The sequence below is a fragment of the Taeniopygia guttata genome, chromosome 22, assembly GCF_048771995.1.
Source record: "Taeniopygia guttata chromosome 22, bTaeGut7.mat, whole genome shotgun sequence".
In the NCBI taxonomy this organism is placed as follows: Eukaryota; Metazoa; Chordata; class Aves; order Passeriformes; family Estrildidae; genus Taeniopygia; species Taeniopygia guttata.
Genome location: NC_133047.1, coordinates 4682473 through 4703621, shown reverse-complemented (window position 1 = coordinate 4703621; position 21149 = coordinate 4682473). Strand labels below are relative to the sequence as shown.

Genomic DNA, 21149 nt, shown 5'->3' with positions numbered 1-21149 from the left:
GGGTGGACGGAGTGAATCTGGAGATCCCTGGGAGGGGCTAGGTACAGGATACCCCGAGGAGGGCTGGATTTATGGGTTACGTGGGTGCGGGGATGGAATGAGGGATCCCGGGTGGCCTAGATTTTGGCGTCCTTGGGGTGCGATATGAGATCCCTGGGAGAGGTGCTGGATTTTTGTGTCCCTGGGGCAGGGGGGGTGGATATGGGATCCCCAAAGCTGGCTAGGTTTCCTGTGGTGGGTGCTTTGGGGATGCCACCCCCGTGGCACCCAGCACTCCCCCCTCTCCCCCTCCGCCAGTGCCGGCATCTCCCGGTGCCGATGCGCACACCGGGCCCGCGGCCCCCCCGGTCCCCCCCGGCCGCCCACGGTCCCCATGGCAACAGCAGCGCCAGCCACCCGCCGCCCACCCGCGCCCACCCACCCCTCCGGGATGGGGGGGACACCCGCTGTCCCCGGGCCCTGGGGCTACTGCTGGTCTCGGGGGTGGCCCCTGGTGTGTCCCCCGCCCCAAAATCCACCCCCGCGCCATGCTGCTGACACCGGGGGTCTTCAAGGTGCCCTTGGGGGACGCCGGGGGCAATCCTGTCCTGCCCCGACCTCTCCCGGGTGTTGTGCTTAGGGAGGGGACGGAGTCTGGAGGGGTTGTTTGGGGTGACATCGGTGCGGGCGGAGGGAGCTCGGTATTGGGGGGAACGGGGGGGGGATTCCCCGAGGGGGGGAGAAGGCAGGGCACGGATGTGGGATCTTTAAGCAGGTTATCTGGATATTGGGGCTTTTTAAGGGGAGCATGTGGGATCCTGAGGGAGTGCGGGTTTGGGGTCCTTTGCGGGGGGGTTGTGAGATTCCTGAGAGGGGTCTGGATCTGAGTGGTGTTGCGGGGAGCGAGGATTTGGGTCTGGATTTGGGGTCCTTGGGGGGATCCGTCAGAGGGAGTCTGGACACAGGGTTATCTGGGGAGGATCCCGGGAAGGGGCGTCTGGATATGGGGCCTTTAGGGGTGGGGGCTTGTTATCCCGCTCCCGGGGGAGATTTGGGATAAAGGGGTTCCCTGGGCTGGGGGGGTCTGGTTGTGGGGCCCTTGTGGAGACAAGGGGGATCCCCCCGGCGTGCGGGGGCCGGTCCGGGGTGGGGGTGCCCCGCGGAGGGGCTGGGGGATCCCGGGCGGGGGGGCGGCGGGGGCTGTCCCGGGCTGGAGCCTCCCCCGGCCCGGCGCCTCCCCCCGCCCCCCCGCGCCGGGCGGAGCCGGAGCCGAGCGGAGCCGGTGCCGGGGCGGCTCATTGCGGCGCGGCGCGGCGGCAGCATGGCCACCACCGTGCCCTGCACCCGTTTCACCGACGAGTACCAGCTCTACGAGGAGATCGGCAAGTAAGGGCGGCGGCCCCGGCCCCGGCCCCGGCCCCGGGGCGCGGCGGGGGCGGGGGGTGCTGCCCGGGGCTCGGGGAGCCGCTCGGTGCAGACGTGACGCATCCCCCCCCCTCCGCCCCCCCCCCGGGATGGGACACCCAGGACTGGCCCCCCCCGTCCCCCCCCCGGGACCAGCCCCCCCCCAGCCCACCCACCCCCGGGACCGGCCCTGCCCAGCTCCCCCCCCCCCCCCCGGTACTGCCCTCCCCCCGGTATTGGCCCTGCCCCCCCCAATGGCCCCCACCCCTTATACCGCCCCCCTCCCGGGGCCTTCCAGCCCTCCCCGGCAGCCCCGGACCCCTCAGCTCCTCGGGGCCCCCTCCCCACAGCCCCTCCTGGTCCCTGTAGCCCTCTTGTTGCCCATCCTTATGGACCCTCACCTTTAGGCTCCCCTGATCTGTCCTGGTCACCCCAGACCCCTCCTCCGTCCCTCCCGATCCCCTGCAGTCCCCAGTCTCCTGTCCCTAGAGACCCCCACTCAGTCCTTAGAGCTGCCCTTGACCCTTATGGACACTCCATCCTTACAGACCCCCCCACAATTCCTCCTCAACCCCCCAGTTTTCACAGATTCCCCCAGCACTCCTAATCCTGCTCCTGGCTTCTGCAGACCCCCTCATTCCTTAAAGCCCCCTTGCCCCCATTCTCACAGACCCCCCCAATCCCCACAGACCCCCCAGCCCCCCAGCGTTCCCTGGTCCTTATAGATCCCCATTCCTCCAGATCCCCTCCAAAACTCCTACAAACCCCCACCCCCTCCAGTCCTTATAGCCCCCCCCCGGTCCCTTCCAAATCCCCCACCCTCCTCAATCCCCCCTCCCTAGTCCTTACAGCCCCCCTATAGACACCCCCCCATTTTCCAGACCATCCTTGAATATTTATAGGCACCTGCTCCATTTAGATCTCCTCCCTTTTCAGGACCCCTTTTGCCCCTCACCTTGATGGATTTCCCCATCCCTCCAGCCCCCCCATTTCCATGGACCCCCCCCCCCCCCCATCCCTCTCCCCTCTGGTCCTTTTAGCCTATACTCCTTCCATCCCCTATTAGACCCTTTTGGACCTTATATAACTCCCCAAATCCACTCCCCCTTCGGGTCCTTACAGACTCCAGCCCTCCTGGGCCCCCCGGGCCTTAAAGACTCCCAGGTCTCCTCTGCTGCCCTGAATCCCTCCAAGCCCCCCAGCCTTGCCCCCCACAACATGACCCCCTCAGGCTGGCATTGTGGGGAGCTGAACAGGAGCTTTTTTGGGGGGGTTCTTTTGCCCTCAGGGCCATGGGGGTTGCAGTTTTCCCCCCCCATCCATGGGCAGGGATTGGCTGGGAGTAAAATGAGGGGAGCGGGGAGGGGGTCAGACCTTTCGTGCAGGGGGCTGCACCACCATCTCCCCAGACTGGGGGAACATTTTGCAGGGGTGGCTGTAGTCCCTTTGAGGGTACCAGTAGGGGGAACATGGTGCCAATCGGGGGCTGTTCTCTCGGTCTGACCAAAATCCAGCCCATCCTGGTTGCCATGGCAACGTGGTCCTGTTTCCCCCTTCCCATCTCTCGGTGTAGCCTGCCAGCCATCACGCATGTGTCCCCTCCTCACCGGGGTAGGGGGGGATATTGCTCTCGCCAGGGGGAAACTGAGGCACGCCTCGGGCTATGACATTGTGCCCCCCTGCAGGGACTGACGCCCACCGTGTCGCCTGTCCTGGGGGTCAGGGCCCTGGGAACCCCCACTTTTCCCCTGGTGGTGAGAGGGTCCCCACTGTTTTGGTCAGCATGGGGCCCTTGGTGCCTGAGGACGTGGGGACGTGGGTCGGTGGCAGGAGACAGCCGGGCCCTGCACCCTTCCCAGGGCGCACACGGCCCCCTCTCCATGGCAGGACTGGGGTGGTGCTGGTCTCAGCCACATCCCCAGCCTGTTTTGGGGATCTCGTCTGTGTGCTCTGATGCTGCCTTGACCCCCCCACAAGGGAGGGGCCTGTCAGGCAGGGGACAGACAGGGGACGCGCAGGGACACGGGTCCTGGAAGGGGGACAGGAGCTGCTGGCACTTGAAGGGGCTGCCGGTGCTTCTGCCTGGCATGGGCACGACCCTGCTTTTCTCATCTCTGTCCCTGTCCCTGGGGCGTTGGTGGCTGCCAGCTCCCTGTTCTCAGAGCTGGGTCCTGTGCCAGCTGCCACCACCACCACTGCCACCACTGTCACCGCCACTACCATCATCACCATCACAGCCACCACGGCCACCGCTGCCATCCGGGCCACCCACTGTTCCCATGGCAACTAGCTGCCGGTGCTGGATCCTTCCTGCGACCCCCCCCTCCGATGGTGCGTGGCACCGAGCCCCCCTCCGCCCTCCTTCCCCCAGCCACCCCCCGATGCCCCCCGGCGCACCCCGGCCAGGCCCCAGCATGTCCCACCCTCCCTGCCCACCCCCGTGTCGGGGTTCACCCCCGGTGCTGAGTCACTGTGGGCGCAGCCCCCTGACCCGGGGTGCTGAGTCACGGGTGGGAGCCGCCCCCACGCACCCCGAGGTGCTCGGAGCGTGCTGAGCCCGTCCCTCCCCAGGGGAGCTTTCTCAGTCGTCCGGCGCTGCGTCAAACTCTGCACTGGCCATGAGTACGCTGCTAAGATCATCAACACCAAAAAGCTCTCAGCCAGAGGTAGGACCCCAGCAGCCCCGGGACTCCCTGACACCCCCGGGCGCCACTCCCAGATCAGCCTGGTGCCCGGGATAGCCCCGGTGCCCATGGCACCTCTGAGCCACGGGCTACCTGTGGGGCCTGTGACACTGTGACCCCAGTGGTGCTGGTGGCACTGGGTGCTGGTGGGGAGGAGGGGTGAATGCTCTGGGGGGGAGTCTGGCCCTGTCTGTCCCCATCATCCCCCTGCTGCCTCCCCCAGGGCCCCGCAGAGCTTCATCTGTCCCTGAGGGGTGAGCTGTGTGTGTGCACAGGTGTAAGCTGTGTGTGCACAGGGGTGAGCTGTGTGTGTGCACAGGGGTGTGCAGTGTGCGTGCACAGGTGTAAGCTGTGTGTGTGCACAGGGGTGTGCAGTGTGTGTGCACAGGGGTGTGCAGTGTGTGTGCACAGGTGTAAGCTGTGTGTGTGCACAGGGGTGTGCAGTGTGTGTGCACAGGGGTGTGCAGTGTGTGTGCACAGGTGTAAGCTGTGTGTGCACAGGGGTGTGCAGTGTGTGTGCACAGCTGTGTGTTCATGGTGTGGCTGTGCACACACTTGTGAGCAGGGGATACCTGAAGGTGTGTGCACAGGTGTGTGTGTGTGCCTGGTGTGCACCCAGGTGTGAGCAGAACATGTGTCAGCGGGGTGTGCACATGCCAACAGTGAGTGTGTGCTGGCACAAGCGGGTGGGCACTGCTGTGTGTGCACATCTGTGAGCAGAGTGGGTGCCTGTGGGGTGGGGTGTGCTCACAGCTCAGCAGTGGGGGTGTCCAGGTGTTTGCAGGTGTGGGATGTGTGACAGTGTGTGGGGATGTAGATGTTCAGGATATGCACCTGGATAAGAGGCAGCAGAGATTGGCACAGGGTGTGTGTGTTCTGTGTGTGCACAGGTGTGTGTCTCCGTGCACAGGTGTGAGCAGTGAGTGGAGCGGTGCACACACGTGTGTGTGTCTCTGTGTGTGTGTGTGAGCTGTGTGCACATCTGTGCACGTGTCTGTTTGCCCTTGACTGCAGACACGTCCAGAGGTGCAGCTGCACACACAGGTACAGGTGTGCCCTCATACAGTGGCTGTTGCAGGCACACACTTATAGAGTCACGCACACAGAGCTGCACAGATGTGCACACCTGCACACGCCTGCACATGCAGGAGCCGCCACACACAGGGGAGCATCTGCACACTCCGCATCACATACAAACACAGGTGCAGTGATGCACACGGGTGCAGCCACACACGTTACACCTGTGCACACGAGTGCAGCCATGGGGCTGTATGACTGCACACACAGGTGCACACAGGTACAGCCACACACTCACGTGTGTGCGCAGCTGCAGGACACAGACACCCCTGCACACCCACACACCTGCACACCCACACACCTGTGCACAGGCACACACGGCCTCACACACGGGCACACAGGTGAACGTGCACACCTGCGCACACCTGCAGTGTGTGCACACCTGCATCCACATGCACTCCCCACCCGTGTACGCCTACCTGCAAACCTGGACATGCTTGCACACCTGCACACCCCCCACGGGCACCCACGGCTCCTCTTGCTGGGGTGGGGCTGGGGGCAGGTGATGGGGCGGGGAGGGGGCCGGGCAGGTGCCCCCCTGACTGCTGCTCCCCCAGACCACCAGAAGCTGGAGCGTGAGGCGCGGATCTGCCGGCTGCTCAAGCACTCCAACATCGGTGAGTGACCGGGGACGCCGGGGCTCTCACCACTGTGGGGCTGCCTGGGGACACCCTGAGTGACAGCCTGGGGATGTGGGGTCCCACCCTGGGGTCCCTCTGGGTGCCACTTTTGGGACCCTGGATGTGGGCGTCTGGTCTGTGTGTGACACAGACACACACGGGTGGCACAGACACACACGGGTGGCACAGACACACACAGACACACATGGGTGACACAGACACACACAGGTGGCACAGACACACACAGACACACATGGGTGACAGACACACACAGGTGGCACACACACAGGTGGCACAGACACACATGGGTGACACAGACACACACAGGTGGCACACACACGGGTGACACACACCACATGGGTGCCATGTGTGGTGGCTGGAAGAGGGGGCCAGGGAGTTCGTGGGGGGCTGAGACTGAACCTGTCCCTGTCCCCATCTGGTCCCCACAGTGCGGCTCCACGACAGCATCTCCGAGGAGGGGTTTCATTACCTCGTCTTTGACCTGTGAGTGTGGCAGGAGGCTCCCAGAGCTGCGGGAGGGGCTCAGGGGACCCTGGGGGCTCCCGGGGGGTCTCAGGGTGATGTGGTGCCTGGCTGTGTTTCAGGGTGACGGGTGGCGAGCTCTTTGAGGACATCGTGGCGCGGGAGTACTACAGCGAGGCTGATGCCAGGTGAGCTTCCAAGCCCCACGCACCCCCTAAAGCCCTGGACACCCCCAGCCACCCGTGCCCGGCACTCGGGGCGCCTGCAGGGATGGGGCAGCTCCAGCAAGGCAGGCAGGGGGGCCCCAGTGGGAGGGGGGGTGCACCCCCTCGGCCCCTGTGTGACTGTGACCCCTGCACTGCCTCCATTCTGCTGCTGGGGGGGGTGGGCCCCCAGGTGGGGCGCCCCCGTGTTCCACTTCCCACCCCGTGCTCCCCACTCTGCCGCTGAGTCCTGGCACTGTCATGACCTGCGCTGGGGGGGCTGGTGGCAAGTGGGGGGCCCCAGGGCCCCTCCTGTGCTGCCCCCAGCCCCCCAGTGCCCTGTGTGCCGCCATGTGCCCCTCCCCGTGGTCTCTGGGCTTTCACAACATTGTTTTTCCCCCCTCTCTCGTTCTCCCCATCTCCGCCCCCCCCGCCCCCCGTCCCTGTCCCCCTCGTGCCCCCCACCTCCTCCATGCATTCTCCCCATCCCTCTGTCCCTCTCGTCTCCTATCACACGTTGCTCGGGCTCTGTGCGTGTCCGTGTGTCCATCTGTGTGTCCGTCCGTCCGACCGCTGCCCTCCGCTCGCTGCCCCCCAGCCCCTGCCCTCTGTTTTGCCTCCTACACCCGTCCTTGCCCCTGAAATGCCTCCTATCCTCCCATCCCCCTCTCCTGCCTCGTTCTCCCACCCCTTTACCCCCAACTTGTTCCCACACCCTGACCCCCACTCCTTGCCCCCCACCCCCGTACCTCATCCCACCCCACCAACCTGCCCTCCCATTCCCACCCCCTTTACCTCATCCTGAGCCCCATCCTGCCCCCGTCTCCCGCCCTTGCCCCTCCATCCTGCACCCCTTCACCCCATCCTGCCCCGCTCCCGCACCCTTTGCCCTCTCCTGCCCCCGTATCCCGCCCCCTCTCCCACCCCTAACCCTCCGTCCTGCCCCCCCGCCCCCGCCCCCCGTTCTGTTTTGCAGTCACTGTGTCCATGAGCTCTTTGCCCGCGTTCCTCCCACCCATCACTTTGCCCCTGAGCAGAGGGAGCCGCAGGTCAGTATCTGGGGGGGGCCGGGGGGGCCATTTCCCCCTCGCTGCCCCCACCCGCCGCTGCCCCCGCTTCCCGGCCCCCGCTCCGCTCCTCAGGACCCTGCTGTGGGGCTTTCTCCTCACTCTTTTTTCTCCCTGACCCCCTTTTTTGCCCTCCCCCCCCAGCTCCCAGGGAGGTTGCCCCTCCTCATGCCCCTGCTCCCCCAGCTAGGTGGGGCCCCCCTTCACCCCCATTTCAGGCTCTCATCCCCTTGCTCCTTCCCTCTTTCTTTCTTGTCTCGTCTCCATCCGCCCCCCATCCCCTGTTCCCCCCTTCCCCCGTGAGTCCTGTCTGGGGGATCCCCGTGTCTGGGCGGCAGCAGGGACGGGGGGCTCCCCGGGGGACGGGGGTGGGCAGAAGAGCCCCCCGGGATGACCCCCGTGGCTCTGTGCCGAGGCTGGAGCTCACCTGGGGGGCGCGGAGTGGTGACCCCCAGGCAGTGCCCCCCAAGAGATGATCCCACGGGTGTGACCCCCTTGGAGTGACAGCCCTGGGGTGATGCCCAGCCAGATCTGCCCCCGGGGCTGGTGCCCCCAGGAGGGAGTGACGCCCTCAGGGGTGACCCCTCCTCAGGCAGTGGCATCCCCACAGGTGTCCCCCAGGCAATGATCCACCCCAGGTGGCACTGTCCCCAAGGGTCACCCCTCTGTATGACCCCCCAGGTGGGGATCCCCCAGGGGTGGCCCCTGGCAGGGGCACAGACGGGTTGTCATGCACAGCACCCACAAATCCAAGGTCACCACTTGTTTCTGTCAGCTCCCCTGGCTGCAGTGGGACGGGGGGGCCGATTTGGAGGTGCAGGTTGTGCACAGGGTGTGTGGCAGGTGGGGGAACAGCGTGCCTCTGACCCCCTCCCATTTGCACGCAGCCACTGCATCCAGCAGATCCTGGAGGCTGTCCTGCACTGTCACCAGATGGGGGTGGTCCACAGGGACCTCAAGGTAAGTGTGTCCCCCAACCCCCATCCCTCCCTCTGCCCCGAACCCCCTGCCCAGTTCTGGAGTTCCCCACAAGCGGGGGGTGGCCCTGGCCTGCTGGGTTCTGGGGAGTCACTGAGATCTCGCTGGGCTTTGGGGGTGCCCTCAGCTTCGAGCACGCCCATCCGCCTTTCCTGGGGATGCACGTGTGCCCCCGTTGTGGCACGGTTCTGCACTGCTGGGGGGTCTCATTGCACCCCCCCAGCTGCCATTGCCCCAGGGGGAGTGGGAGCTGTCGGGGATGGGGGCACAGGTTAGGATTAGGGAGGTGGACCTGCTTGGACCTGTGGACCTGCTTGGGGCACCCCAGGGGACACCCTGAGTGACAGCCTGGGTGTCCTGCTGGGGATGTGTGGGGTCCCACCTCTGGGTGTCGCTTTTGGGATGCTGGATGTGGCTGTGTGGGCCAGCTGGAGCTTGGCTGGGGGTCAGGGCAGGACGCAAGAGGACGATGGGTGGGATACAGGAGCATGCTGTGGGGGGGGATGCTGAGATGAAGCCAGGGAGACACAGGAAGACCCCGGTCTGGCCATGGGGCTGTGCCATGCGGCACCCTGGACCATTGGCAGAGAGCACCCATGGCCACAGCCCCACAGCACAGGGCCAGCTGATGGGCAGGACCTGGTCAATGGCAGCAGTCACATCCCTCTGCTTGCCGCATCCCTCCTCTCTCTCCCCACCCGTGTCCGTGCCCGGTGCTGTCCGTGCCCGGTGCTCCCTGTGCCTGCGTAGCCTGAGAACCTGCTCCTGGCCAGCAAGTGCAAAGGGGCAGCGGTGAAGCTGGCAGACTTTGGCCTCGCCATCGAGGTGCAGGGGGATCAGCAGGCCTGGTTCGGTGAGTGCTGGTGCCCCCCTGCCCCCCACAGCCCCTGCCCGCTGTGTCCTGCTCAGCAGGTCCCTGTGCTGAGTCTGCTCTGTCCCTCCGTGTCCGCTGAGCCCCTGCTCTGTTCCTGCTGCATCTGCCCCGTGCCCGCCTCTCCCTGTTCCCACCGTGTCCACACCTCTGTGCCCGCAGCACCTTGCCCTGTGCCCGCCATGTCCAGCGCCGCCCAGCAGTCCCTGCCCCACACCCTGTCCCAGGCCTGTGTGCTGTCCCTGTCCCCTCCCCTGCTGGCTCCTCTGCTCTCCTCACCCATCTCCCTGTCCCTGTGCCAGGATTTGCGGGCACACCTGGCTACCTGTCCCCCGAGGTGCTGCGCAAGGAGGCCTATGGCAAACCCGTGGACATCTGGGCGTGTGGTAAGAGCCAGTCCCCGCCGGTTCCTGCCCCTTCTGTGCCCCCATCCCAGACCTGCACCCGCTCCCAGTCCTGAACCCTGCCCTGTCCGCACCCCAATCCCTGCCCAATCCCATCCTAATGCCTGCCCCATCACTGCCCACTCCCATTCTGGCACTTTCCGAGATCCATTCTAGTCTTACCCCATTCCCATCCTAGTATCGCCCTCTTTCCCATCCCGTTTCTATGCTGGTCCCAGTTCCTGTTCTAGCTCTGACCCCATCCTGAGGCCATCCTGTGCCACGTGTCCTGGCAGTGCCACCCTGGCAGCACAGGGGACAGGCCACGTTGGGGACAATTGCTTTGTCATGGGGACGCTTCAGTGCCGGAGGGAGCCAGGGGTGGTTCGGGGTCCCTGCCCTGCCCTAACCTCGCTCTCCCTGGCCCAGGGGTCATCCTGTACATCCTGCTGGTGGGCTACCCGCCGTTCTGGGACGAGGACCAGCACAAACTCTACCAACAAATCAAGGCCGGGGCCTACGATGTAAGTTCCTGGTGCCAGGGCCCCCGGCCCTGTGGCTGGCCCATTAACTCCGGAATTCTGTAACTACCGGACCACAGCTGATCTTCTGCAGGCCGGGCCTGGGGGTGGCTTTGGGCTTTGGTGGCTAGCTGGGGACATGCAGGGGTGTGGAGTGACACAGATGCCGTGGGACTGCCCCTCCACAGCTGTCACTCCCGTGTCCCTGTGCCCCCCCAGTTCCCTTCACCTGAGTGGGACACAGTCACCCCCGAAGCGAAAAACCTCATCAACCAGATGCTGACCATCAACCCCGCCAAGCGCATCACAGCCCACGAGGCCCTCAAGCACCCGTGGGTCTGCGTAAGTGCAGCATGTCCCCCCGTGCACATCAGCCCGGCCCGCTGACCGCTGGCACCCGGCGCTGACCCCACTGTCCCCCGCAGCAACGTTCTACCGTGGCCTCCATGATGCACAGGCAGGAGACAGTGGAGTGCTTGAAAAAGTTCAATGCCCGGAGGAAGCTCAAGGTGAGGGGGTTGGTGAGGAGGAGTGGGCTGGGGACAGTGCTGATACTGCCAGCACCAGCCTACCCCTCCATGGGGCTCTCCTGTGGGACCCTCCCCTGCCCGCTGTGGGACCCTTGCCCACTGGCAGCACCCGGTACCCCTGGTACAGCACCTTCCTGCCCCAGCACCCAGCGGGCATTCCCTTGCCCTGCCCGGGGCACAGCCCCTTCCCATCGGGTGTTGCAGTCCCACCCTGGCGTGCCTGGTGCTCCGCTGCGGGCTTTGGTCCCATGCCAGTGACACGCAGTGTGGCACTGTGGTCCTGCCCTGTCCCTGCCCCGTGCCCTGGCTCCAGCCTGGCGCCGTCCGGCTGCACCCCCAGCCCACCCTCTATCCCACTGCCTCCTCCCATGGCTCCATCCTGCCCCCCTCCCAGTTCCCAATTCCCCATTCCCAGTTCCCAGTCCTGTGGGCCCCATCCCGTGCCCATCACCCCATCTGTCCCCATCCCGCCCTGCACCCCAGGGCCCTGTGTCCCTGTCCCCACTCACGCTGCCCCTCCCCGCAGGGTGCCATCCTCACCACCATGCTGGCCACCAGGAACTTCTCAGGTAAGGGGGGGCTCCCACTGGCCGGGGGGGCCGGGGGCCGCAGTCCCCCTCCCTCACCCCCGGGCCGGTGCCCCCCTCTCTCTATCTCGCTGTCTTTCTCTCTTTCTCCCCTCCCTTCCTTAACCCCCCCCACCCATTTTTTCCCCATGAGGACGGGGCATGTGGTAGCCACGGTGGGGGCAGGACACGGCCCCCCCGCCCCACGCACACAGCAGCAGGTAGCGCCCGGTCCCCGCGTGTCCCCCCACTCTGGTGCTGCCGGGGGGCAACACGGGGAGCGGGACGGAGCAGCGCCAGCCACCCCAGGCCCGCGGCCAGCGTGATGGGCACCCCGAGAGCCCTCGCTGGGGGGGGGGAAGGTGGGGGTCCCGGCCGCAGCCCCTCGCCCCCCTAACAGGAGCTCCGCTCCCTCTCTCTCTTTCCCGGCCCGCAGTGGGCAGACAGACCACCGCTCCTCCCACCATGTCGGCGGCCGCTGCCGGGGCCCCGCTGGGGCTGGTGGAACAAGGTAGACGCGTCTGCAAAGGGCCCCCCCGGCCCCCCGGCCCCGCTTGGTCTGTGTGTCCCCAGATCCTCCATCCATCCCCCACGTCACCCTCTTCTCCCGACCGTCCTCCTCCCTGCCTCCCACTTCCCCAACGGGTTTTTCGGGTGCCCTCCTCGGAAATCGGAGCGCATGCATGGCCCCCCCAGCACTGCCCCCCGGCACTGCCCCCCGGCACTGCCCCACAGCTTCTCCCGTCCCCGCTGTCCCCCGGCCAACACCCCGCAGCTGGCCCGGGGGGGCTCTGCACCAGCCCAGCCCCACCCTGGGCCGGTGGTCGGGGGGGACCCACTGGTGGCACCGCCAGCTCCACGTCCGGGCCAGTCCTGGGAGCTGGGGGTGGGGGGATAATTTCAGGGTGTCCCCCCACTGCTCCCAGCCCTCGTGCACACAGGGGGGGCACAGCGGTGCATGTAAGGGGGGGCAAACGGGCCGCATGTCCCGTGTCCCCCGTGCCCCCCCTGCGTCCCCAGCCCGCATGTGCCCCCCCCGCATGCCTGTCCTCCCAGCATGCGCCTCCCCACAGCTTCTGAGAGCTGCAGCCAGTGTTTGTGGTGCCGCGAAACACTCGGCGGGTCTTAAACCATCCCCCCTAACCAGAAGGGCTACCACTGGCCCCCCTGCCAGGGGTCCCCCTCTCCCGCCCCCCACTTTGGCTCTGGTTTAAACCCCCACCTCTCAGCACCTGCCTGCTTTCAGAGGAGGGACCGGGACCCTTGGGGACACCCTGCTAGGGACTCCTGAGGAGACACAGGTCCACGGGGGAGGGATGTGTGGGTCAGCTCCCCCTCCTTTGGGGCTGATGGGTGCCAACCTGCTGTCACTGGACTTGTCACCACACATCTCCCCCCAGCTTGTGCTGCCAGCCGGGGGAGGGGTCCCTCAGTGTGGAGGAATGATGAGGATGCTCGAGGTGACACCCCCTGCCCCCCACAGCCACTTGTGCCCCACCATGTCCCCATCGCCCCCTGTTTCCCCACTGGCCAGAGATCGTGGTAGCAGTGACAGATGCTCATACCCATGCCTGTCCTTGTCCCCCTCCAGGGAGACAGGGAGGGCACAGGCGGCTGTCCCCACCCCCTGTACTCAACTCACATTTTTTATGTTCTTTTTTTATGTTTTTCCCCTTTTCCTCCCTTCCCCCCTCCCCGTTTCTCTCTTGCCCCCCTCCCCACTCCTCTCTCTCGCTTTCCTCTCTGCATTTCTCCAAGGTAAGCCAGCCCTGCCCTCCCACGCGGGGGCCACCAGGATGGGGACCCCCCTCAGGCTGGGGGCAGCTCAGTGGGTCTGAGGACCCACTGAGTTTGGGGACCCTTCCCTCCACGATGGGGACACCCTGCCTGGAGGGGGATCTCCACAGGTTGAGGACATCCCTCCCAGGATGGGGACAGCCCCCAAGGTTGGGGACCCTCCTGAGTTTGGGAACCTCCCACTAGGAGGGGACACCCCCCAGGATGGGGATGGCCCCACAAGGTTGGGGAAGCCCCTCCCTGGGTGGGGACTCTTCCCCCAGGATGGAGAACTTCTTGAGGCTGGGAACTCCTCCAGGTGTCCCAGCATGGAGAACCCCCCAAAATGGGGATTCCCTGCAATGGGGACACCCCACCCAGCATGGGGACTCCCCTCTGTAAGGGAACACTCCCAGCATGGGGACGCCCCTCAAAATGGAGACCCCCCCCTTAGAATGGGGACGCCCTCCCTGCATGGGGACCACCCCTCTAAAACGGGGACCTCCCCCAGGATGGGGACAGCACCGTGCTCGTGTGTCCCCTCTCTCTGACACGGGGATGGCAGGTGCTGCCAGCACCCAGGGTGGGATCAGGGCGGGGGGCCGGGAAGGGTCTGGGTTTGGGGGGACGTGCAGTGTCCCTTGTGCCAGGGAGCGCTGACACCGTGTCCCCCCGCAGCAGCTAAGAGCTTACTGAACAAGAAGGCGGACGGCGTGAAGGTGAGGGACCAGAGGGGCTGGGGGGCGGCCAGGGTGGGCTCCTTTCCCCACTCCATGCCACTGAGCCCCTTCCATCTCTCCCCTCCAGCCCCAGACCAACAGCACCAAAGGCAGTGCCGGCGTCACCAGCCCCAAGGGGACCCTCCCGCCCACCGCTCTGGTAGGTGCCCCCTAGCCTGCGCCCCCAGACCCCCATCCCATGGGATCCATCCCACCAGCCCACCCCATCCAGCGCCGAGCGCGCCCCTGACCAGCTGTTCCTGGGCTTGCTGGGGAGGGGGTGTCCCCAGGATGGAAGGGGGGTGCAGGATGTGGGCACAGGGTGACCCCGCTGGACACAGCAGGTGGGTGAAGGGTGCAGGCATGTGGACAGCCCCGTGTCTCCCTCAGCCGTGGGGATGGTGACATGGGTGGAGGACACGGTCACGCAGGTGTCCAACACACGGACAAGGTAGGTCCAGGACACGGACACAGAGATGTTCCTGCCATGGGGACAGCAAGGTAGGTGCAGGGTAAGGGTGTGAGGGTGTCCTGTGACACGGGGAGTGAGGTGGGTACAGACGTGAGTCTGGGGGTGCCCCAGCATGGCAACAAGGTGGGTGCAGGGTACGGACACAGGTGCCCCATAATGGGGACAAGCTGCAGGCAGGAGGATCCTGGTGACACAGATGGAGAGGTGGGTGAAGGGCTGGGGCCGGGGACACTGCAATGCCAATGGCAAGGCAGGTGTAGGTCACAAGGATGGGGCTGCTGAGTGTGACCTCACAGGGGAGGTAAGCCAGGATCCAGACACAGGGCTGCCCAGCTGGCACAGGGACACAAGTAAAGGCATGGCTGTCTGGAACATCATGTGCAGGATTTCGGGGTGCTTTGGCAGTGCCAACAGCAAGGTAGGTGCAGGGTGTGGGTGCAGGTGCCCATTATGGCCTTCATGGCACAAGGGGTGCAGCACAAGGGCGTGGTACCATGAGGGCAGGATGCAGGCAGGGTGAGGCCCAGCTGGCATGGAGTGCTGTGCACTGGGGAAGGTGTGCCTGGCTGGTCAGTGAGTGCAGGATATGGAGAAAGGGATGCCCACCCCACACAGTGAGGGTGGGATGCAGGCAGCAGGAAGCTGTGGGTGGAGGTGGGCAGGATGTGGGCACTGAGATGCTGAGGATCCAGACATGGGAATGCCTGGGATGCAGGCAGTGGGATAGCTGGGATGCAGGCACAGCAATGGTCTGGGTGCAAGCTGAGGGATGCGCAAGGATGCAGGCAGTAGGATGGTTGGGATTCAGGCACAGGGATGCCCAGGATGTGCAGATGCACGGTGAGTGGAGCCCCTGGGCACCGGGATGCAGGACAGGGGCACGGAGCTGCCCCCCAGCCCAGCCCATCCTTTTGGCCTCACTGCGTTTCTCCCCCGGCTCTGCCCATCTCTTCCCCCCTTTTCTTCCCCCTCCATGTCTGTGAATTAAACCATTTGGCTTTGCTGGACTAATGACTCTCTGCTTCTCTCCCCCCTCTCTATCCCCTTCCCAAATCTGGTCTGGGTCTCTCCTTGCCCCTGTCCACGTGCTGCTCAATCCGTCGTCCCCCCTCGTTGTCCCCTCCGGGCTCTCGCTTCCCCCACCCCCGCCTCTGTCTCTCTCCCTTCTCCTGTAGGAGCCTCAAACTACCGTAATTCATAACCCCGCGGACGGCGCCAAGGTACCGCTGCCCCGCGTTCCGCCTCCATCCTCCCCCAGCATCAGCCATGGCGCGGGGGGGTGACGTGGACGAGGAGCGTGCACGGGGCGCGGTGGCAGCGGGGTCCCCCCGCGGCGTCCAGCGTCCTCGGGGTCCTGCCAAGCCCTGGTCGGGCTTGTCCCCCCTCCCTGTCCCCCCCGGGGCCAGGTCTGACCCCCTGTTTGTGTCTCCCCCCACCGCCGCCGTCCCGCGAGCAGGAGTCCTCCGACAGCACCAACACCACCATTGAGGACGAGGACACCAAAGGTGAAGGGCGAGGGGGCGGCAGGGATGCACTGGGATGCACTGGGAGGGAGCTGGGATGCACTGGGGCAGTGCTAGGATGCATCGGGTTGCACTGGAATGGCACTGGGATGGTCTTGGAATGCACTGGGATGGTGCTAGGATCGCACCAGTTTGCATTGGGGGTGCACTGGAATGGTACTGGGATGACCTGGGATGGCTTCGGGATGCGCTGGGATGGCACTGTGATGGACAGTTGTGGAATGCACTAGGATGGCACTAGGATGCATTGGGATGCACTGGGAATGTGGTGCTAGAATGCACTGGGGTGGAGCTGGAATGACACTAGGATGCACTGGGGTGCACTGGAATGGCACTAGGATACCCTGGAACGGTGATGGGATGCACTGGAATGGCACTGGGATGGCAACTGGCGAAGCACCAGAATGCATTTGGTTCCCTGGGATGCACTGGAGTAGCACTGAAATACATCGGGATGGAGCTGGGATGGCACCAGGATGCACTGGGGTGCACTGGAATGGCGCTAGGATACCCTGGGATGGTGATGGGATGCACTGGGATGGCACTGGAATGCACTGGGATGGCACCAGGATGCGTTGGGGTGGCACAAGGATGCACTGGGAGCGTGCTGGATGGAATGCACTGGAATAGAGCCGGGATGCCTTGGCACCAGGATGCCTTGGATTGCACTGGAATTGCACTGGGATGAACTGGGGTGGAACTGGCATGGCACCAAGATGCAGTTGGTGCACTGTGATGTGCTGGGGCAGCACTGGAGTGCACTAGGTGGGATTTGGGATGGCAGCAGGATGCACTGGGATGGCACTGGGACATTTCTAGGATGCACTGGTGGGGGTGTTCAAACACACTGGAATTGATCTGGGGTGTGCTAGGCTGGAGCTGGGCTGACACCAGGATTCATTGAGATGGCACCAAGGTGCACTGGGAGCACGCTGGGATGCACTGGGAGGGTACTGGGATGTGTTGGGGTGCACTGGAAATGGTATAGACTGGGACATGGTGGAATGGCACTGGAATGGCAACTGCGGTTAATTGAAAAGGCACTGGGATGGCATCAGGATTCACTGCAATGATACTGGGACATGGTGGGATGGCACCAAGAGGTGTTCTGTGCAGAACTGGGCTGTACTGGGATGTACTGGGATGCCCCAGTACGTTGGCACTGAGGTGTAGCGAGAAGTCACTGGCACAAACTGGAGTGTACTGTTACACCCTGGAGTAGTACTGGGTCATACTGGGATGGAAATGGGCAGTCTTGGAGTGCACAGAGGTGGCACTGGGATGCACTAGGAGGGCATAGGAGTGACACTGGGACGAACTGGGATGTAGTGGAGCAGCACTGAGGCGGTTGGAGCACATTAGGGCGACAAAAGAATGGACTGGGGAGCACTGGGATACAGTAGAATGGTACTAAGATTAATTAAGATGGAACTGGGGGATACTGGAATGCACTGGACTGGTACTGGGATGCACTGGGAAGCAGTGGAATGGTACTGGGATGTATTGGGATACACTAGAATAACGCTGGGGCGCTGGAGATTGGCACAGAGATGCAGTGAGATATTACTGGGATGCACCAGGGCAAACTGGAGTGTACTGGTATGCTCTAAAATAGCACTGGGAGATACTGGGATGGAACTGGACTGTGTTGGAATGCACTGAAGCGGCACTGGGATGCACTGAGATGAAACTGAACTGACTGGGATGGCATCAGGATGAAATGAGTCATTGGGGTATAGTGGGTTGGGCTACACTGGAATGATGCTGGAACACACTCCAATTGCACTGGCACACACTGGAATTCAGCAGCATGATCCTGGGACGCACTGGGATGGAACTGGAGTGAACTGGGATATACTAGAAGGGCACTGGGACACAGTAGGTTGGCACTGGGTTGCATTGAAATGCAGTAGGATGGTTGGGAGATGTACTGGGGTAAACTGGGGTATGTTGGGATGCCCTGGAATGGTATTGGAACACTCTGGGGTGTGACTGAGACGTACTGGAATGGCACTAGAGTGTACTGGGCTGTCACTGGAATGCAGCAGGACTGAACTGGGGTGTATTGGAATGCACTGGGACGCATCAGAGCACACGAGCAGCTCTGGGATGCACTAGGACTGTGCTGGGATGTATTGGGATGCACTTGCATGGAACTGGGAGGGTACTGGGATGCCCTGAAATGGCACTGAGACACAGTGGGATGGCACTGGGAAACACCAGTGTGGAACTGGGTGTTTTGGGATGCACTAGAATGGCAGTGGGATGTACTGGGACTCACAGGAGTAGTGCTGGGAGGCAGTGGGAACTACTGGGACATGCTGAGCAGGCACTGGGATGCTTGAGCATGCTGGGAGGGCGCTGGGACGGCACTGGGACATGCAGGGGTGGCACTGGGCTAGCAATGAGACGTGCTGAGAGGATTATGCGAATACTAGTGTGGCAGAGCTGTGGGGGTCCTGGGAGCACAGCGGTCCCTATCTGTCCCCAAGGGGTGTCTGTCTGTCCCCACAGTTTCTGTGTCTGTCCTCGAGGTCCCTGTGTCTGTCCCTATGGTCTGTCTTGACTGCCCTCATGGTCGGTCTGTCTGTCCCCAAGGTCCCTGTGTCTGTCCCCATGGTCCATCCCCATGGTCTGTCTGTCTGTCCCCAGGGCTGTTCTGCCCCCCAGGTCTGTCTGTCCGTCCCTGTGTCTGTCCCCATGCCTCCCCTCCATGTCCCATGTCCACCCCAACATCCCGCCCGCCCACCCCACGGTGTCCGCGGGGCTGGGGCGGTGGCGGTGACAGTGGCGTGCCCCCAGCCCGCAAGCAGGAGATCATCAAGATCACGGAGCAGCTCATCGAGGCCGTCAACAACGGCGACTTCGAGGCCTACGCGTGAGTGGGGCGAGGCCGGTGGGGCGGGGCCGGGCGGGGTGGGGCCAGGTGGGGCCACTCTCACCTGCCGCCTGCAGGAAGATCTGCGACCCGGGGCTCACCTCCTTTGAGCCCGAGGCACTGGGCAACCTGGTGGAGGGGATGGACTTCCACCGCTTCTATTTCGAGAACTGTGAGTACCTGACCTGCCTGGGCCACCTGCCCGTCCTCTCCCTGTCCAGCCCAACCCCATCCCTCCCTTCTCCTTCACTGTCCCCTGTCTCTCGCCCACTGCCTGCCCATCGTGGTCACCTCCCTCGCCTGTCCCCAGCCCTCCCCTGCTGGGCCATCTGTCAGCCTGCACTGCCACCATCCCTGCCCCTTCCCTGTCCCCATCCCTGCCCCTTCCTGTGCCCCCATCTCTGCCCCTTCCCTGTCCCCATCCCTGCCCCTTCCCTGTCCCCATCCCTGTCCCTTCCCTGTCCCCACCCCAGCCCCATCGCTGCCCCCATTCCCTGCCCCACCCCAGCCCCATCGCTGCCCCCATCCCAGCCCCAGCCCAGCCCCATCGCTGCCCCCATCCCTGTCCCCACCCCAGCCCCATCGCTGCCCCCATTCCTGCCCCATCCCAGCCCCATTCCTGCCCGCCCCGCAGTGCTCTCCAAGAACAACAAGCCGATCCACACGACCATCCTGAACCCGCACGTGCACGTCATCGGCGAGGACGCGGCCTGCATCGCCTACATCCGCCTGACGCAGTACATCGACGCGCAGGGCCGGCCGCGCACCAGCCAGTCCGAGGAGACGCGCGTGTGGCACCGCCGCGACGGCAAGTGGCAGAACGTCCACTTCCACGGCTCGGGGGCCCCCGTGGCCCCGCTGCAGTGAAGGTGAGGGCAGGCCCGGGGCTCGGGGGGCACGGGGAGCCCCGGCTGTGGCTCACCAGGGTGTCCCCACAGAGCTGGCGGTGGCTGTCCTGGTTCCAGCCCGATGGAGACGGCGATGGGAGCCGAGGCGGCAGCCGGAGCTGCGGCCCCCCGAAGCACGCGTCCGCATGCCTGTCCCCCCTTACCCTGGCCCCTGCTCCCCCCCTCCGGTGCCTGTGTTTGCAGAAAACAAAAAGACAAAAAAAACAAAAAGCCAAAACGATGAAGACCACCAAAAAAAAAAAAAAAAAAAAAAAAAAAGGAAAAAAAAAAAAAAGGGGGAAAACCCACCCCAATCCCAAACCCACCCACACCCCCAAACCCAACCCAGCCGCTCGGCCACAGGCGAGGGCGCTGGGGGGCTCGGCCCCCCACCTTGGCCCGTCTCTGCTGGGGGGGAAGGGGGGTCCCGGCCCCCCTCCCGGCTGTGCTCGTGGCGTGTTGCTGTCGCTGGTGGTGGATGTTGTTCTTTGGGCTCTGCTTTGCTCTGTCCTGCCCCAGCCCCTGTACATAGAGAGAGCTATTTATTTTTGAATTCCCACGGGGGTCCCCAGCAACGGGGGGCTGCCAGGGGGTGAGTGAGGTGGGGGGGACACGCACAGACCCTCTCCCCTCCGCCCCAGCCCAGCGCCTCCGCGGGGAGCGCTGCCCGTGGGGGCCCGAGGCCAAGCCTGGGCTCTGCTGCACGGGGAACACGCGGGTGCCTTTGGAGGGGACACCCCCGTGTGTGTCCCCACCCGGCGCCCCGTGTCACAGGTGCCATGTCAGGGGGCAGAGGGCAGCTGGGGGGCGTTGGGGCTCGGGGTGGGGGGCTCAGGACGATCCAGCCAGCACTGACGCAGCATCGAAAGCACTTTAGACTAAGAGAATGGGTCTCTTAGGGGGCACAGGCTGCTCCGCCGGCGACCCCCAGCACGGGGGCACCGGCAGCACATCCTGCACCCCCCTCCCACGGCCAGCGCTCGGGGGGACCCGGCCCCCCGAGCCCACTCCACTCCCAGGCACTCCCCACGCGGTTCCCCAGGGCATCCCCACCACGCTGAGGGCTGGTTTTGGCTGGGGGGGAGGGGGCGGGACGGGCGGGGGGATATTAATTATTTTTTAATTATTCTGATGATTTCTCTGCATGCCCTTTGCGCGGGAGCAACCCTCGGGCGCTAACGCTGTATGTTGAGGAGCTGAGCTGTTCCTGTCCCATGAATGCTGGTGGATCGTTGCCAAATTTTTCTCCTTCCTCCCCTTTTCTCTCATTCTTTTTCTGTCTCCCCCTCCCCAGCATATCCCCCCATGCCCCTCCCCCCAAAAAAAACCCCTTTGTCTTTTCTTTCTGAGCCTTGTAAGTGTAAAAGATGACTCTGATTTCGTTTTTGTCTCGGGAAAACTGCAAATAAATTATGAGGAAAAACCAATGATCATTAAAGTAAGAGGTGAAAAGGGAAGGCCCCGTCCCCGCCGGGGTGCCTGGGACGTGTCAGTGTGAAATGCCACCCCGGGACGCCGCAGAGAGGGA

The 21149-nt window shown here is 64.3% G+C and overlaps 1 protein-coding gene across 8 annotated transcripts; it reads left to right on the top strand.

Moving 5' to 3' along the window:
* The first annotated feature begins 1207 nt into the window (after positions 1-1207).
* Positions 1208-21048, top strand: CAMK2B (calcium/calmodulin dependent protein kinase II beta). Of its 8 annotated transcripts, none has more exons than XM_041720588.2 (21): positions 1208-1365; positions 3955-4049; positions 5702-5761; positions 6214-6268; positions 6370-6435; positions 8405-8477; positions 9246-9348; positions 9669-9752; positions 10179-10273; positions 10490-10612; positions 10696-10779; positions 11327-11369; positions 11803-11877; positions 13824-13861; positions 13950-14021; positions 15509-15553; positions 15790-15838; positions 18659-18734; positions 18812-18906; positions 19369-19603; positions 19673-21048. In XM_041720588.2, exons 1-20 carry the CDS (start codon positions 1301-1303, stop codon positions 19599-19601), a joined length of 1629 nt encoding a protein of 542 aa, XP_041576522.1. In that variant the 5' UTR covers positions 1208-1300; the 3' UTR covers positions 19602-19603; positions 19673-21048. The 8 variants fall into 8 exon arrangements, with proteins under 8 accessions (XP_041576522.1, XP_041576521.1, XP_041576526.1 ...); XM_041720587.2 differs by having other exon boundaries at positions 13821-13861; XM_041720592.2 differs by lacking the exon at positions 11803-11877.
* The last annotated feature ends 101 nt before the right edge of the window (positions 21049-21149 follow it).

Coding starts and splice junctions, on each gene's coding strand:
- CAMK2B (XM_041720587.2), top strand. CDS start 1,301: ATGGCCACCACCGTGCCCTGCACCCGTTTCACCGACGAGTACCAGCTC. Junction 11,878..13,820: donor GCTGGGGCTGGTGGAACAAG/GTAGACGCGTCT, acceptor GTCCCCCCGCAG/CAGCTAAGAGCTTACTGAAC. Junction 15,839..18,658: donor TGAGGACGAGGACACCAAAG/GTGAAGGGCGAG, acceptor GCGTGCCCCCAG/CCCGCAAGCAGGAGATCATC.